This window comes from Pipistrellus hanaki, assembly GCF_964339955.1.
Source record: "Pipistrellus hanaki genome assembly, chromosome: 5".
Lineage (NCBI taxonomy): Eukaryota > Metazoa > Chordata > Mammalia > Chiroptera > Vespertilionidae > Pipistrellus > Pipistrellus hanaki.
In genome coordinates, this window is record NC_140507.1 from 35,571,342 (window position 1) to 35,586,115 (window position 14,774).

At 47.0% G+C, this 14,774-nt stretch overlaps 1 protein-coding gene across 1 annotated transcript in view; it reads left to right on the plus strand.

Annotated features, from left to right (window-relative positions):
• Positions 1–7,244: 7,244 nt before the first annotated feature.
• The window catches only part of FGF2 (fibroblast growth factor 2), a 41,080-nt gene continuing 33,550 nt past the window's right edge, over positions 7,245–14,774 (plus strand). Inside the window, exon 1 of the mRNA XM_084886755.1 lies at positions 7,245–7,686. Coding sequence (XP_084742881.1) covers positions 7,509–7,686 — 178 coding nt within the window. The 5' untranslated portion in view covers positions 7,245–7,508. The remainder of the gene's footprint in view (positions 7,687–14,774) is intronic.

Below are 14,774 nucleotides of genomic sequence, written 5' to 3' on the forward strand. Positions count from 1 at the left end.
TTAACTATGTAGTATTTTCAGTTTCATGATGTTAAAATTTTGATGAGAATGGCACCTGTTTTGAAGGTATGAGCACTGTTTTTTTTTTTTTTTTTTTTTTTTTTATAATTAAAATTACTTTCTGAAAGCTTTGTTTATTATTTTCTTTCTCACAAAATAGAATATAGCAAAATTCAAATTACTAGAACAACAGAATTACATAATTTTATTTTATTTTATTTTTTTATTTTTTTTTCCTTTATATATTTAAACATTTTATTTTATTTTATTTTTTTTAATAAATTTTTATTGTTCATATTATTACAAGTGTTCCTTTCCCCCCCCCTTCCCACCCTACCCTCTGCCTTTTCCCCACTCCCCATGGTCCTCATCCATAGGTGCACAGTTTATGTTCAGTCTCTTCCCACATCCCCCTCTCCCCTTTTCCCCAAGAATCGTCAGTTCACTCCCCTTCCATACCTCTGATTCTATTATATTCACCAGTTAATATTGTTCATCTGATTTTTTTTTTTAATTTCCTTAATTTCCTTGGTTTTTAGATTCACTTGTTGATAGTTACGTATTTGTTGTTCATAATTTTTATCTTTACTTACTTTCTCTTCTGAAAGAACCCCCTTCAGCAATTCATATAATTCTGGTTTGGTGGTGATGAACTCCTTTAGCTTTTTTTTATTAGTGAAGCTCTTTATCTGACCTTCGATTCTGAGAGATAGCTTTGCTGGGTAGAGTATTTTTGGCTGTAGGTTCTTACTATTCATCACCTTGAATATTTCTTGCCATTCCCGTCTGGCCTGCATGGTTTCTGTTGAGAAATCAGCTGACAATCGTATAGGTGCTCCTTTATAGGTAACCACCTGCTTAGCTCTTGCTGCTTTTAATATTCTCTCTTTGTCCTTTGCTCTTGGAATCTTAATTATGATTTGTCTTGGTGTGGTCCTCTTTGGATTCCTTTTGTTTGGAGTTCTGTGTGCTTCCTGGACTTGTAAGTCCAATTCTTTCCCCAGGTGGGGGAAGTTTTCTGTCACTATTTCTTTCAGTATGTTTTCGATATCTTGCTCTCTCTTATCTTCTGGGACCCCCATGATTCTGATGTTGGATCGTTTGAAGTTGTCCCAGAGGTTTCTTACATTATCTTCAATTTTCTGGATTCTCTTGCCTTCTAGCTTCTGCAGAGGAGTGTCTTCTGGCTCTTTATGTTCCAAATCTTTGACTTGATTCTTGCGATCTTCTATTCTGTTTTTAGGACTCTGTATAATATTTTTTATTTCAGACAATGTATTTTTTATTTCTTGTTGATCCCTTTTCATATCCTCATAGGTCTCATTTATTTTATCGGCCTTTTCTAGGAGACTCTTGAAAAACCTTATAAGTGTGGTTTTGAACTCTATATCCAGTCGCTTTTTGTCCTCCATTTCTTTCGTTTGTGATCTATTTGGTTTAGGCATTTTCACAGGCAGCTTTCCTGATGGGACAGGGTTTCAGGGTGGAGCCTACAGCCTCGGCTTCCGTCAGCCCCGCCCTATGCGACTCCTGAGACTCAGGGTCCTTCAGTACTTGTTGCAAGCACCTCTGAGAGAAAGGTGCCCTCAATTTTCGCCTGCTACCAAACAGTGTAGGCTCTCCCACAATGGGCCCGAAACTGGGGTTCAGTTCAGTTGGAAGTGGAGTTGGAGGTGGCGTTCACAGCAGTCTGGAGCCCCTGTCTCCTTCCAGCCAGGGCAGTCCCGCGGCACAGCCAGCCGGCCCTTCTCTGAGCGCAGTGTGCGCGCCTCTGGGACCTCCTTATGCCGCTTCCCCGGGTTCCGCCTTACTGCCCAGCTCCCTCTGGATGAGCCTGGGTCCCCGGGGTCTGGCCTAGAACGGGGGTTCAGAGCAGTCGGGGGCCCAGCACAGTCGGAGTTTTATCTCCTTTCCGCTAGGGAACGCCAGCCAGGCACTCGGCCTCCCTCCTCTCCAGCTCCGTCCTCTCCGCTCGCGCCGCGTGTCTCCGTACCTTGGGCTTTTACAGCTCCTCCGCGCTTCCTTCTGGTTTTCTCCTTGCTTCTCGTTGTAGAATTTCCAGTCAGTCGACTTTCCTGTAGTTCTGGGTAATGTCCATTTTATATTTTAGTTGTATTTTATTGAAATTGTTGCGTGCGGCTGCGGCTAGGTGCCTACCCGAGCAGCCATCTTGGATTCTCCCCTGAAGGTATGAGCACTGTTGGTGGGAATATAACTCAGTACAGTCACTCTGAAGGCGAATTTAGCAGTGTCCCTAAGAACTGAAAAAGCAGGGACCCAACAAATCTATTGCTAGTTATAGTTTTGGAGAAAAACTTAAATATATGCACAGCGAGGCAAATATGAAGATGGTTAGTTTAGCTCTGGACATAACAGCGAAGACCTGTGTCCACCTTGCTTGTACACTGGTCAGAGAATGCCTCAGAGGAGTGGATGTATTACTCTGGGATTCTCTATAGCAGTTCACATGACAACAACGCAGCTCATACTTTAACATGGAAAAATTTCCAAGATGTACATTGAGTGATAAAGCAAGGGGCTGAAAGATAAGGACAACATTATGTCTACAGCATTATGCATGGACACACACTCCTACAAAACAATGCTAGATCTTTCCTCTGGCTAAACACATGGATATAAATGCACACATGTGGATTTGGAATGATACATAACAAATAAGGACAATGGTTTCATCTGGGGAAGAGGCAATGACTGGGATTGGGGGTAGAGTCCACTATCTGTAATGCTTTCATTTTTTTAGAAAGATACTGTATTTATGGGCTTCGGAACTAATTAAAAATGAATAATAAAAAAATAAAAAGAAATCTAATTCAAGTCATCAATAAAGATGTTTTAAAAAGAAAATAGTCTTAAGTTCATCTTTAAAAATATTCCTTCATTGCCCTAGCGGGTTTCGGTCAGTGGCTAGAGCATTGGCCTGCACACTGTCAAAGAGTACTTCTTTGGTTAAATTTATTCCTAAATATTTTATTCTTTCTGGAACAATTGAAAATGAAACCATTTGGTGCTGGGCTTGTCTTTTGGGGGAGTTTTTTTTTTTTAATTATTATTATTATTTGACATACATTATTACTTAGTGATACTGAAATTTTTAAAATATTGTTTTGTGGCAGCTTATTATATAATCAGTTCAGATACACTCTGAAAATGTAATCAGATTAAATTGCATTGGCTCTTCAATCATCTCATGCATCAGTTCCACAATGTTTTATATTTAACAGGTTTATAATGCCTTTTATTGTAACATCTGAAAGGGCAAGTTTCTCCTCATTACTCTTATTATTTAAAAAGTAAAATCATGCCCTGGGTGGGTAGAGCAGTTGATAGAGCATTGGTCACAATATGCCAGGGTTGTGGACTTGATTCCCAGTCAGGACGCATACAAGAATCAACCAATGTTTCCTTTCATAGAACTTCACAAATATGATATTTCATTTTCATTAATAGGCAAGAAAAGTTTGATGAGCCTCTTCTGGAGTTACTTTACTCCCCTAGTATCCAGCTGCTGACACAAGCAGTTTGCTACTGGAAGGGCACCAGAGCCACTGGCCTGTAATGAGTAAATTCTAATTTCTACCAGAGGAAAGGGTGTGATTATTGCAAAGGCACTCCTGACATTCTGAGCAGAGCCCTTCTCCGGTGAGTCCACAGTCTGCCATCGATAAGCTGAGGACCAGGAGAGCTGGTGGTTTCCCTTACCGAGTCCGGAAGCCGGAAAACCAGGGCAGCCCGATGGGACTCCCAGGCTGAGGCTGAAGGCCTAAGAATCTTTTTTTGTCCATTTAAAAGCTTTTTTTGTCCATTTGCCCCTACAATCTAAAAAGTGAATTCATCATTCCCAAGTTTATTTACCCAAATGGAGTTTATAATATTGTTGTATAGTTTTAAAATTGTATTAGAATTTGAACTAGTATTGTTTAAAGTTTTTAAATATGGATAGAAAAATTTTACATTATTTTACTATATGCTTCCATCCAGGTACATTTATGAGTTTTTTTAAAGTTGTCACTAAATTTTTGTGTTTTTCATTATTTAGATTATGAGCAATTACTATTAATTCCAACATAATTTATTTTGGTATTATGAGGAAAATTCCTCTTTCCTTTATAGTTCCTAAATTGTCATCTCTGGAACCTAGTTTTTTTTTTAATAATGAATTTTATATTCATCATCTTACAAAATTTCTCCTATTGGTTCTGTTTTTAAAATTGACGTTATTTTCCAGTTCATCCTTATAATTGGGTAAATTGAGAATGTAAGTAATTTGAGTGCTCATGGTTCAGCTGAGAGCAAGTTGATTGCATCAAAGAATAGTGTGTCTGTGTGTGTACAAGTGTGTGTTGGGAGGGGGCTGGGTAGGAACTTGAGACAAGTATCTTAATGATGTCTCCTTGGAATTAATACTGTTTGTCTTGGAAACCTAGATACCCAGAGCTGAATTAATCATTTCTTGTGACATCTCCTCTCCTGGTTTTGATCGGACTATGAAACAAGGGGTTATTGTGCATGGAATGCAGTCCCTCAAGGTCTGTGGGCCATTAGCACACACATTACTTAATTATTTGTATCTATTCCCAAAATTTCTGGTTACTATTGTGCATAAGTGTAGATGAAAACAAAAACCATTTCCATATTTTTGTCCTATCAGGCTGTGACCTTTGATCAACCTCGCTGTCCAAGCAAGTGTATCAAAACTTTCTAGTTGATAATTGATGATTATCTGTTTCTTAAAATGTAGCCATAAATATTTTTGTGAGTAACGTATGGAATGGCATGACAACGGATATAAATATCATACTGGAGATAGGATGACCACCAGGAGGCATGGCCCTTGGCACTACTGCGTTCTTTGTCCCTTTGCCTTGTCAATCACTAGTGCCTGAGTTATACTGTAAAAACTGGACAGTAACAGGAGTCTTTAGCAGATAATAATCTGTGCAAAATTGCTGGGTCAACTCTTCTGCTCTGACTCAATCTTCCTTTAAGTAAAGTACTCTATAATAAATTCTATTATATTCTATGGAGTTGCCTGCTTTGTCTTTTGGTCTGAAGTTACCTCTTGCTATGGTGGCCAGTACACCTTTGCCTCACTGTCAGACATCCTGTTAAAAAATACTTTGACTTAGGCCTTATTATCCCTTTGCTCTTAGAAGACTCAGGTTTCTGCACCACAGAGTTCAAGGCTTGTTTAAATCTGCTTTACTTTAAGATCATTGGTAACCTGATGAGCGTGTTGAATGAACTCAAGAAGACTCTGGAGGCTCTGGCTAGAAATAAATGATAAAGATTTATTCAAGCGTCTTAGGGTTTACAAACCAGAAACACAAGTAGGCAAAACCCAGAATATTCCAAGCAAGAGAAAAAAGCTAAGAGTTCTTATAATAAAACGTACATTCATGAGAAGAATCAGTCCTGCATTGTTAGCCTCTGTGCTGGTTCAAGATGATGATCCTCTAAATCAGTGGTCAGCAAACTCATTGGTCAACAGAGCCAAACAGTACAATGATTGAAATTTCTTTTGAGAGCTGAAAACCGACTTCTGCGCATGGGCCATGAGGTTTCAATCACATGGTACGTGTGCGCCCGCACGTGGTTTTTTGTGGAAGAGTCACACTCAAGGGGCCAAAGAACTGCATGTGGCTCGCAAGCCGCAGTTTGCTGACCACAGATCTAGATGACCAGTTGTCTGGATAATGGATGTCAGGTGGTCTGGATACAAGAACAATCTTTCCTTAGTCCTTCAGGGGGCAATCAGAAGGCTATCTGGAGGTTTGATGACAGGGACTGGCAAGTTCAGGAATTTAAATTCCTGGGCTAGTTAAAACAGTATTCCTGTTTTAATTTAAAATAAATTATTTTAGTATTTTAGCAGCTTGATTGTAGTGACTCCATTTTATTTCTTCACTGTCTACCTCAGGTGCTATAGTAGCAGCAAGCATTCCTTGGGATGCCTACAGAGATCACCTGGAAGGGAATTGTCTTAATTAGGTTCTCAATGCAGATAAAACCTGCCCATTCTGGAGAGAGATGGCAGAGAACATACACCAGCCCAGAGGAGAGTATGTCCAGTTTTAAAGCTCCAAAGGATTGACTCTTACTCCTAGAAATGCATCTAGAGGTAAGCCCCTCTTGGAGACTTATGAACAAATGCACTCATGACCTTTTGAAACCAAACATGTTCCTGAATAGAGGAACTTCTGTATCCTCACCTCTTCCTGGAAGCTGTCCCTACCCCTACTTGTCCCCAAGCCTCCTTACCTCTGCTGGAATCTCACTCTTCTCCTCCCCTTGACACTCCCTAGTGGTGTTCGTGTCGCTCCTGCCCCCAGAGTCCCCCTCCCTGTGCCAGAAGGTCCCACCCCATCGGGCATCTCCCACTGCACTTACCGATGCTTTCTTTGCGCATAGCGGGCGCTCGGTATATAAAGGTTTATGGATGGGTATTTTCCTAATCTTAGTGCCTGCTATATTCTACTGAAAGCTACCAAAATGCTACTAACTTTATCTCTGTAGTCAGGATTTTCACAAAACTACCCTGTCTCCGAGGAGAAATGCCTAACGAGTTAGCGAGGGTTAGTGACCCTTGGACTGAAGACATGAACACCAGGCTGTCACGATAAGGCTCTTCATTTTCCCACGCAGTCTTGTACTCTTACTAGGTCGGCGAAAGAAAACCTCTCCTCTTAGCAACCCAGCCCGCTCCCCTCCTCTGGCCTCTTTCTCTCCCTCCTTTTCGGGTAAATGACTTCAGCCTGTGCCTTCGGTTTTAACAGTTTGTGTCCCGCGCATACCCCCTCTCTTTGGGTGATTAGAGACATTCAAATCCTACTCTGACACAGGACCCCGCCCCCTATTCTGACTTCTCTACTTCTCTGCACTGGAACGCTGGCCCTGGGAAAGAATGGGGAGCAAATTGCATTTAAACTTTAAAGATTGAGTCACTGCTGGCTGCGCAGCAAGAGCTCCTCAGCTCAGAAATACCTAACGTGGTTCGGCGGGTCGGGCTGGGCTGGGGCGACTTCGGGGGGAACCGGCCGGGTGGAGCTCGGCCCCGGGGGCCCACCTCGCGCGCCTGCGTGCAGCGGCCGGAGCGGGCGGGGGGCGGCGCCGGGAGGCGGGGAGCCGGGGGGGGGGGGGCGGTGGGTGCGGGGGGCGGAGAAGAGAAGATGTGACGCCGCGGCCCGGCTGTGCCAGACGGTGGACGCCGTGCCCGCAGCTGCAACCGGATCGCGGGCGCTAAAAGCGGAGGGGAGCGGCCCTCCCTCCCGAGCGTGGCGGCCGCGGAGCCTCGCAGCCCCAGGTCCCCGCTCCCGGGGCCGGCGGAGGGGGCCGGGCCGAGCGGCACGAGGCGGGGGGCCCGCGGCCGTGGCCGGGGGCCGCCGGGCGGGAGGCTGGGGGGCCGGGGCCGGGGCCGCGCCTCGGAGCGGGTGGGAGGCCGAGGCCGCGGCCGGGGGGCTCGGGGGCCCCGGCAGAGCCCCGGCGGGGCCATGGCCGCCGGGAGCATCACCACGATGCCCGCCCTGCCGGACGCCGGCGGCAGCGGCGCCTTCCCGCCCGGCCACTTCAAGGACCCCAAGCGGCTCTACTGCAAGAACGGGGGCTTCTTCCTGCGCATCCACCCCGACGGCCGCGTGGACGGGGTGCGCGAGAAGAGCGACCCGCACAGTGAGTACTGGCCCAACCCCCCGCCTCCCCCTCCTGGGCTCCCCGTCTCTCCACTCCAGCCCCGCTTCCACCTCCTGGGACGCCCCCTTCTCTCCACTCCAGCCCGCTTCCATCTCCTGGGGCTCCCCTTCTCTCCACTCCAGCCCCCCACCTCCCCCTCCTGGGGCGCCCCTTCTCTCCACTCCAGCCCCGCTTCCATCTCCTGGGCTCCCCTTCTCTCCACTCCAGCCCCCCACCTCCCCCTCCTGGGGTGCCCCCTTCTCTCCACTCCAGCCCCCCACTTCCATCTCCTGGGACGCCCCCCTGCGTTCCGTTCTAGCTTCTGCGCCTCACTGGGACCCGGTGGGACTGCGGTTTCCTTCCGCGCGGCCCTCGAGGGTTTCAGGCTCTCCGCCCGCCGTCTCCCCGGGGCTGCGGTGTCGGGTTAAGCGCCCCCGGGTTTTTGGGGTGCCAGCTTCTCCCTAAACCCGTCCCCAGGGCGCGGAGCCGCAGGGCGCTCGGCCGGCTCCCTTCTCCCGACCGCTTGTTGCGTCGGGGATGCCGGCGGCGGGGAGAGGTGCGGCTCGCCCCCAAGTCCCAACTCCCCTGTCTGACGGGCAGTCCCACCGCCAAAGCCCAAATTAAACGTCCTTCGCTGGAAGAACCCCTTCCAGAATCGCGCCCTGAGACCCCGATCCGGTGGGACCAAGCAGCTGGCACGCAGCTCTCACCCATCCATTTCTTCTCTCTCGTCCCCCATCCTCACCCCCCCCCCCCCCCCCCGCTCCCAATTGCCAAAAGCTAAAAAAGCAAACTATAGAGCCTTGGTTAATAAAATGCGACGGACCTCTACTTCAATGGTGAGAAAAGCTACAAACACTCACCTCCCACCTGCAGCGATTAGCGTGGGGAGCTGAGCCTGGCCGCCCCGAGCGGGGGAAACGCAGTTTGCATCAGGGGCGAGGAGCCCGTGAGCGCTCATGTACAGCGCCTTTGCCAGGCCACACTCAGTGTGCCGTAACGATCATCTGTTTGTGGTTATAGAAATAACCGAAGTCACTGGTTGTCAGACGTTAGGTTCCCTCGGGGAGTCACCTGGAGGGGTCGTCATGGCACATGGCTGAACGGCTCCTTAGGGCTGGACGCCAGCCCCATCACTTGCCTTTCTAAGGAGTCCCCAGGGGTGCTGGCCTGGGACGCGCTTTGGTGGCGCTGGTCTAGAGCAGAGGGAGGAAAGGGCATGAACTAGGCTGATTGGCAACACCGCTGGAATGTGAAGTGATAGAAATCGGGTCGGAAAGATGTTAACCACCGTCCTGTAGGTGCAGGTAAAACACCTGCGTTAAAAGCTGGGCGGCTGGCTTCCTTCCCTCAGGGATTCAGGTGGAACCTGATACCCTATTTACCTGAGGAAAGGCCAGCAGGAGCCTAGAGCTCCGCTCTGTAGAGGTAGCTTTTATGAAGCTAATGAATGTCAGGCACTCTGGAATGAGGATGGGTGGACCATGGTGGGCGGGAGGGGGGGGGGGGGCAAGCAGAGAAAGCTGTGCAAGAAAACCTGGGTTTACAAAGGACAGGGAAATTTGCTTTTATTTTTATTGATTTCGGAGAGGAAAGGAGAGGGAGAGAGAAATAGAAACGTCAACGATGAGAACCATTGATTGGCTGCCTCCTGCATGCTCTCCTCACCCCCACACCCTACTGGGGATGTGCCCTGACCCAGAATCCAACCGTGACCTCCTGGTTTATAGGTTGAAGCTCAACCACTGGGCCACTCTGGCCAGGTGGGAAATGTCCTTTTAGCGTAGTTGCGTCTTTATGGATTCCAAAGTAGTAATAAGCAAAAACTGCAGGTCTTTACTTTTTTTTTTTCAGGCCTGCCATAATTTAAAAATTTTATTAAGTCACTTACATTATCAGGTCAGACTGAAAAGTGTTTGTAAGCCAATATATGGGTTAGTGCTGTTTCTCTATCTTGGTCACTTGCATGTTTGAAGCCTGTTCCACAGTTGTCTGTTGGGCTGATTCAGCTGATGAGGATAAGCTGCATAGAAGTCCCACTCAGTTTTACCATTTCCAGTAACACAAAAATAAAATTCATAGTGAAAATTTAAAAAAAAATAATTAGGAGCCTGTTGACCTGGCATATCAGTAGTTGACCAAAGCAGGGGGACTTCAGAAAAAATGTGTGTAGCTATGCCATAATATGCTCTCAAGCACATCTCCAGTCGCCAGAGCAAACACAGCTGACAAACATACATGGACAAATGTTAGTGGTTGCCACAGTTTCCCGTGGGTTATGGCTCAGATGTGTAGACCTGAAAAGCCCACGGATGGCCCCATGTCTGTGTTAGCCAGGTGACCTGTACACCCATCATTGAGGACTGGTTCCTTTGGGGTTAAAGCTTTCTGTCCTGCTGTCTCCTACAATGCGAACACCTCTGAAGGGAAGAGTTTGGCTGTACTCAGATTTCAGCTTTTAGTGTGACTAAAACTGTGATGTAATTTCTTCCCCAAAAGCTGACCAGAAGGACCGGAATTTTGGAGGGATGCTTTGCAGATTGACTGGCATACGTGTGGGGTGCTGGTGAGGTGTGGGGGCTGTGGCTCAGGTATTGAAGAGGAGACAGAACGGGGGACAGAGGCAGACATGAAAGGGGAGGCAGTAGATGACTGATCCCAGTGTTTCTCACTTCTCGGTGTAGCTGCAGCTCACTTTGCTTCATACCCCGGTGCTCACTTGCAGCATTTCACTCAAAGGGGCCCGTTTTCCTGCCATTGCTCCCGGTCCTGGAGAACCTTCTTTGACAGGAGGGCCTTGGTGAAAGCAAGTTCTGGTGACAGTCTGCTTCCCCTGGGAGTTCTGGGTGTTTTGACTCCAGGCCTCTTCCAAACATCCATGGGGATGTGCGAGGTGCAGTATGTTCTCTACAGCAGCGAGCCTTGCGAAGACGTTCAGAGGAGAGAACATTTTATCCCAAGTAGCACGTACAGCATGTGCTGGAGTTGTGAGATGCATGCTTCTTGTTTGGCATGAAATATGTTCCAGATGCTCTTCGTGAGGGAACAGTGAAGGTAGTGAGAAGTGCTACATCTGCCCTGGGGCTCCTTCCAGGAGGTGACTGCCTGCTGCCACTCTCCTCTGCCTCCAGGCCCAAGGGGGCACAGACTAGAGAACCTGAGGCCCCGCCCACTCCCCACTCCTGTGGACCAGGATGGATCCTGGGGGCCTGACACCCTGCTTGCCCTCTGCCATGGCACAGTCTCCGTGCACATGCACATGCACTGGGACCCTCAGAGGGGGGCTGCAGACCTTCTGGCTCCCCGATCTCATTTTGTAGAAGAGGCTCTCGGGGTTCCCCTGGTCCTCTAAAGGAGCTTCTTGTCTACCCAGCCCCTCGCCTCATGGCTCTCTTCCATTCAGTCAGAGTGAGCACCCTCTGGGTCCCCCTTTGTAGGCCATCAGTTTCAGGGTGCTAACATAGCAAGACCCTCTTCCTAGTCCACAGGTTGCCTCCGGTTGGATTCCTGGGGTAGTAGATAAACCCATCTTTATTTCTCTTCCTTTATGTAAATGAAACCATTGAGATCATTTCACTAGATTCTCTCCCCTCCCCCCACCTTTTTAAAAAAATATATATTTTATTGATTTTTTATTATTATTATTATTATTTTTTACAGAGAGGAAGAGAGAGGGATAGAGAGTTAGAAACATCTATGAGAGAGAATCATCAATCAGCTGCCCCTTGCACACCCCCTACTGGGAATGTTTCCGCAACCAAGGTACATGCTCTTGACTGGAATCGAACCTGGGACCCTTCAGTCCGTAGGCTGACTATCCACTAAGCCAAACCGGTTTCGGCTCCCCCCCACCTTTTTACTGGGAGGTCATATCTGCGGGGGGCCTGATGCGGCAGAGGCCAGACATGGCGGGAATCTCCCTTTCCCACGTCCTGCACGGAAAGAGATGTGGGAAAGGGAGATGAACGAAGCGGTTCTAAGTGGAGCCAGAGATTGAGAAATAATAGAAATAAAGAGAGAAGACACAGAGATAGATTTAAAGCTGGGAGACGGGTGGGACACCATCCATTCTCTCTGATGGAGAGGCTGCAATGATGAGGGCCTGGAGCCACACAGCTCATTTATTTTTATAGGCCCAGATTTACATACCTTGTCCCGCCCCTGCCCACCCCTGGGCTAATACAAAGGCCACGCTGATTACACTCTGCCATCTTGGGGAAATGTGTATCCTAGATGCAGCTCTGCCAATCCCCTCAGTCTCAGCTGGCAACAATTACGAGAAATGCCCATGTGCCTTCGCAGGCGGCCCTCTACACACATCTGGCAAGTGGACCCCGCTGATTTGCCTTAGTAAATGTGGCATTTACTGTGATGGCATTTGTGTGCAGTAAACAAATGAAGTAAGAACCCAATAGCTCATCTGATGGTGGAAATCGTGTAGTGGGTGCAGCAATGAAAGGACAATTCATGAGTCACAGATATTACCACACCTTAGGAGCCTGGGAGAAGGAGCGCGATGCCAAGTGACTTCAGCCTAGAGGAAGCAGCAGCCCCTCGTGACATGCCTGCGGGCTGTGCTCTGTGTTTATAACGTGGCCGTTATGTAATTAGACTTTGATGGTGGTGTCACAAGGGGCTTCTAAGTAGTCTCCTTTTGATTTATGATGCCACTTTAAATGGATGGCCATGATTTGTGAGTTCAATTTAAAAACAGAAGGTTACAGATGTCATCATCAAAACGAGAACCATCCTTTGTACATTATCATTGTAAAATTGACGTATTCCTCTCCACAGAGATTCTCAGAAATCCCCACCAGTGTTAGGCGTCACGTTATTAGAATCGTTATTGACAAGATGCCTGTACAACAGGACAGTGACTACACATGTGCCATGACCTCTGCGCGCTTTTCCAGTTCCAGTGTTCACTGCTTCCCACACGCCCTGCTCGGGCCCCCTGCTCCTGAAGCTCAGAGGCGTCTGTGAGAAGCTGGCCTGGGGAGAGGCGAGAGCAAGCAGATCAGCACATTGAGGCCCAAACTTAAAACTCATTGTCATGTTCTATCCAAACAACTGTACTTGGTTCCGTTTTGTTGTTGAGCTTGTCATTTTCTGCTCTCTGGGATCTGGCCTTGCACTTGAGTTATATGTCATCAGTGTTCCTAATAGGTAATGCTTGGTAGTTTAGAAGGTAATGCAGAACCACAGTTACCAGTGTAGAATTTTCACTGTGTCGGTAGGAAGTGCAGCGTCCCTTGTGGTATCGGTTGTTAGGTCGGCTCCTTCATTCTCTTTGCTCTCAAACTCTCCCTTTGTGATTGACAGCCAGGCGATTGACAGCCACAGACTGTGGAAGGGGACTACAGAGTGGTGACTCCCAGGGAACCTCACCCACTGAGCCATGGACTGTGGTTCTTAGAAGCCACGCAAATCCCTTCTGAAGGCCTAAGGGATATTTTTAGTTTGAGGAAATTTGGCCTGGAGGCATAGACAGCCAATATTCAGTGTTTAATTTATGTCTCATCCCATCAGTCACTCTTCCTGCCGAGGGGGGCTTTTGAGTTGATCCGTGTGTCCTTAAAGCTTACTCATTCATTAACAGAAATCCAGTGTGTGTGTGTGTGTGTGTGTGTGTGTGTGTGTGTGTTTGTATTTTCAAAGGGCTACTTACGTCTCCATATTGACCTACCTTCTTCATTGAATTATCCCATAGAATTCCAGAATGAAAGGTTCACAGATTTTTCAAGATATTCTGGAGATCAAAAGTGAAGAGGAGGCATATGAATATTAAGTGTTATATTCCCAGCATCATTGAATTGTTGACAGGAATTTTCCTGGTTTAATTTATAATTAAAATATTCATTAATTTAAAATTTATAATCAAACAATAACTCAAATTAGCCAAGAAAGAGGTGTGTTTTCTCAAGGGATTTTTTTTGTATAGAGTAATCATGATCTGGCTACATTCTATGAGTGGGTTATTCTCTGTTCATAATGTGGGCTCCTGGAGAAGATGCTGGCACCTTCGGGTGAGAGCCCTGACTTCTCCATATAAATATTGTCATAAAAGGCTTGTGCCTTTCACTCAGGGAGTGTCACTAAATGTCAGCGAGTGATGAAAATGCTCTGTGTGGCCGAAACCGGTTTGGTTCAGTGGTAGAGCGTCGGTCTGCGGACTGAAAGGTCCCAGGTTTGATTCCCGTCAAGGGCATGTACATTGGTTGCGGGCACATCCCCGGTAGGGGGTGTGCAAGAGGCAGCTGGTTGATGTTTCTCTCTCATCGACGTTTCTAGCTCTCTATCCCTCTCCCTTCCCCTCTGTGAAAAAAAAAAATATCAATTAAATATATTAAAAAAAAGAAAAAGAAAATGCTCTGTGTGGACCTTCCTGTAGAAGGGCCATGCTGTGTACAGCTTCGTGGAGGCTTATCATTCTCTTGGTGTAGTAACAAGTACATTGAGACACCATGAAGAGGATCGCACATAATGAAGTTATATTTGCAAAATATTTGGGAATCTTCAGAGACTGTTAGCATTTCTTAGGGTAATTTATAGAAAGATGAATCATTTCTCAGGATAGTGGAAAACTCTCATGAGGAATTCTGTTTTCTTTCGGAGTTTTATGACATCCTGTGTGATGTCCAGTTCCTCAGGTATGTGTGCATTGCTCATTCATTCTCTCTTTGTGGCCATTGTCCTGGAATCCTGTACTCTCCTCCTCAAATTCATCAGCTTTTCTCTTTTTAACTCTAGACTCTACTTAAGTCATTCTGGACGCCAGCGTGTTCCAGTAACATTACATGTCTGTATCCAGTTTGTCACCCTCATTCTGACATTTGGCACTGTATTGTTGGCCCCGTCTTGGGAATTCCTTGGCTCTGTTACACCACATCAGCCTGGTTTCTTCTCTCCCACCCAGCTGTTTTCTGGTCTCTCCTTTTGGGCTTTGGCTTTCCTGTAGCCCAATCATGTCTGACAGTGATCCATACTATGTGTCCTGGTCTCTCTCTTATTTGATTTTCCTTGTCCTCCTCATGCCTTGTTATTTGAACAAGGCATGCGGCCCAAAGGCTGTGAGTTTGACATGCTTG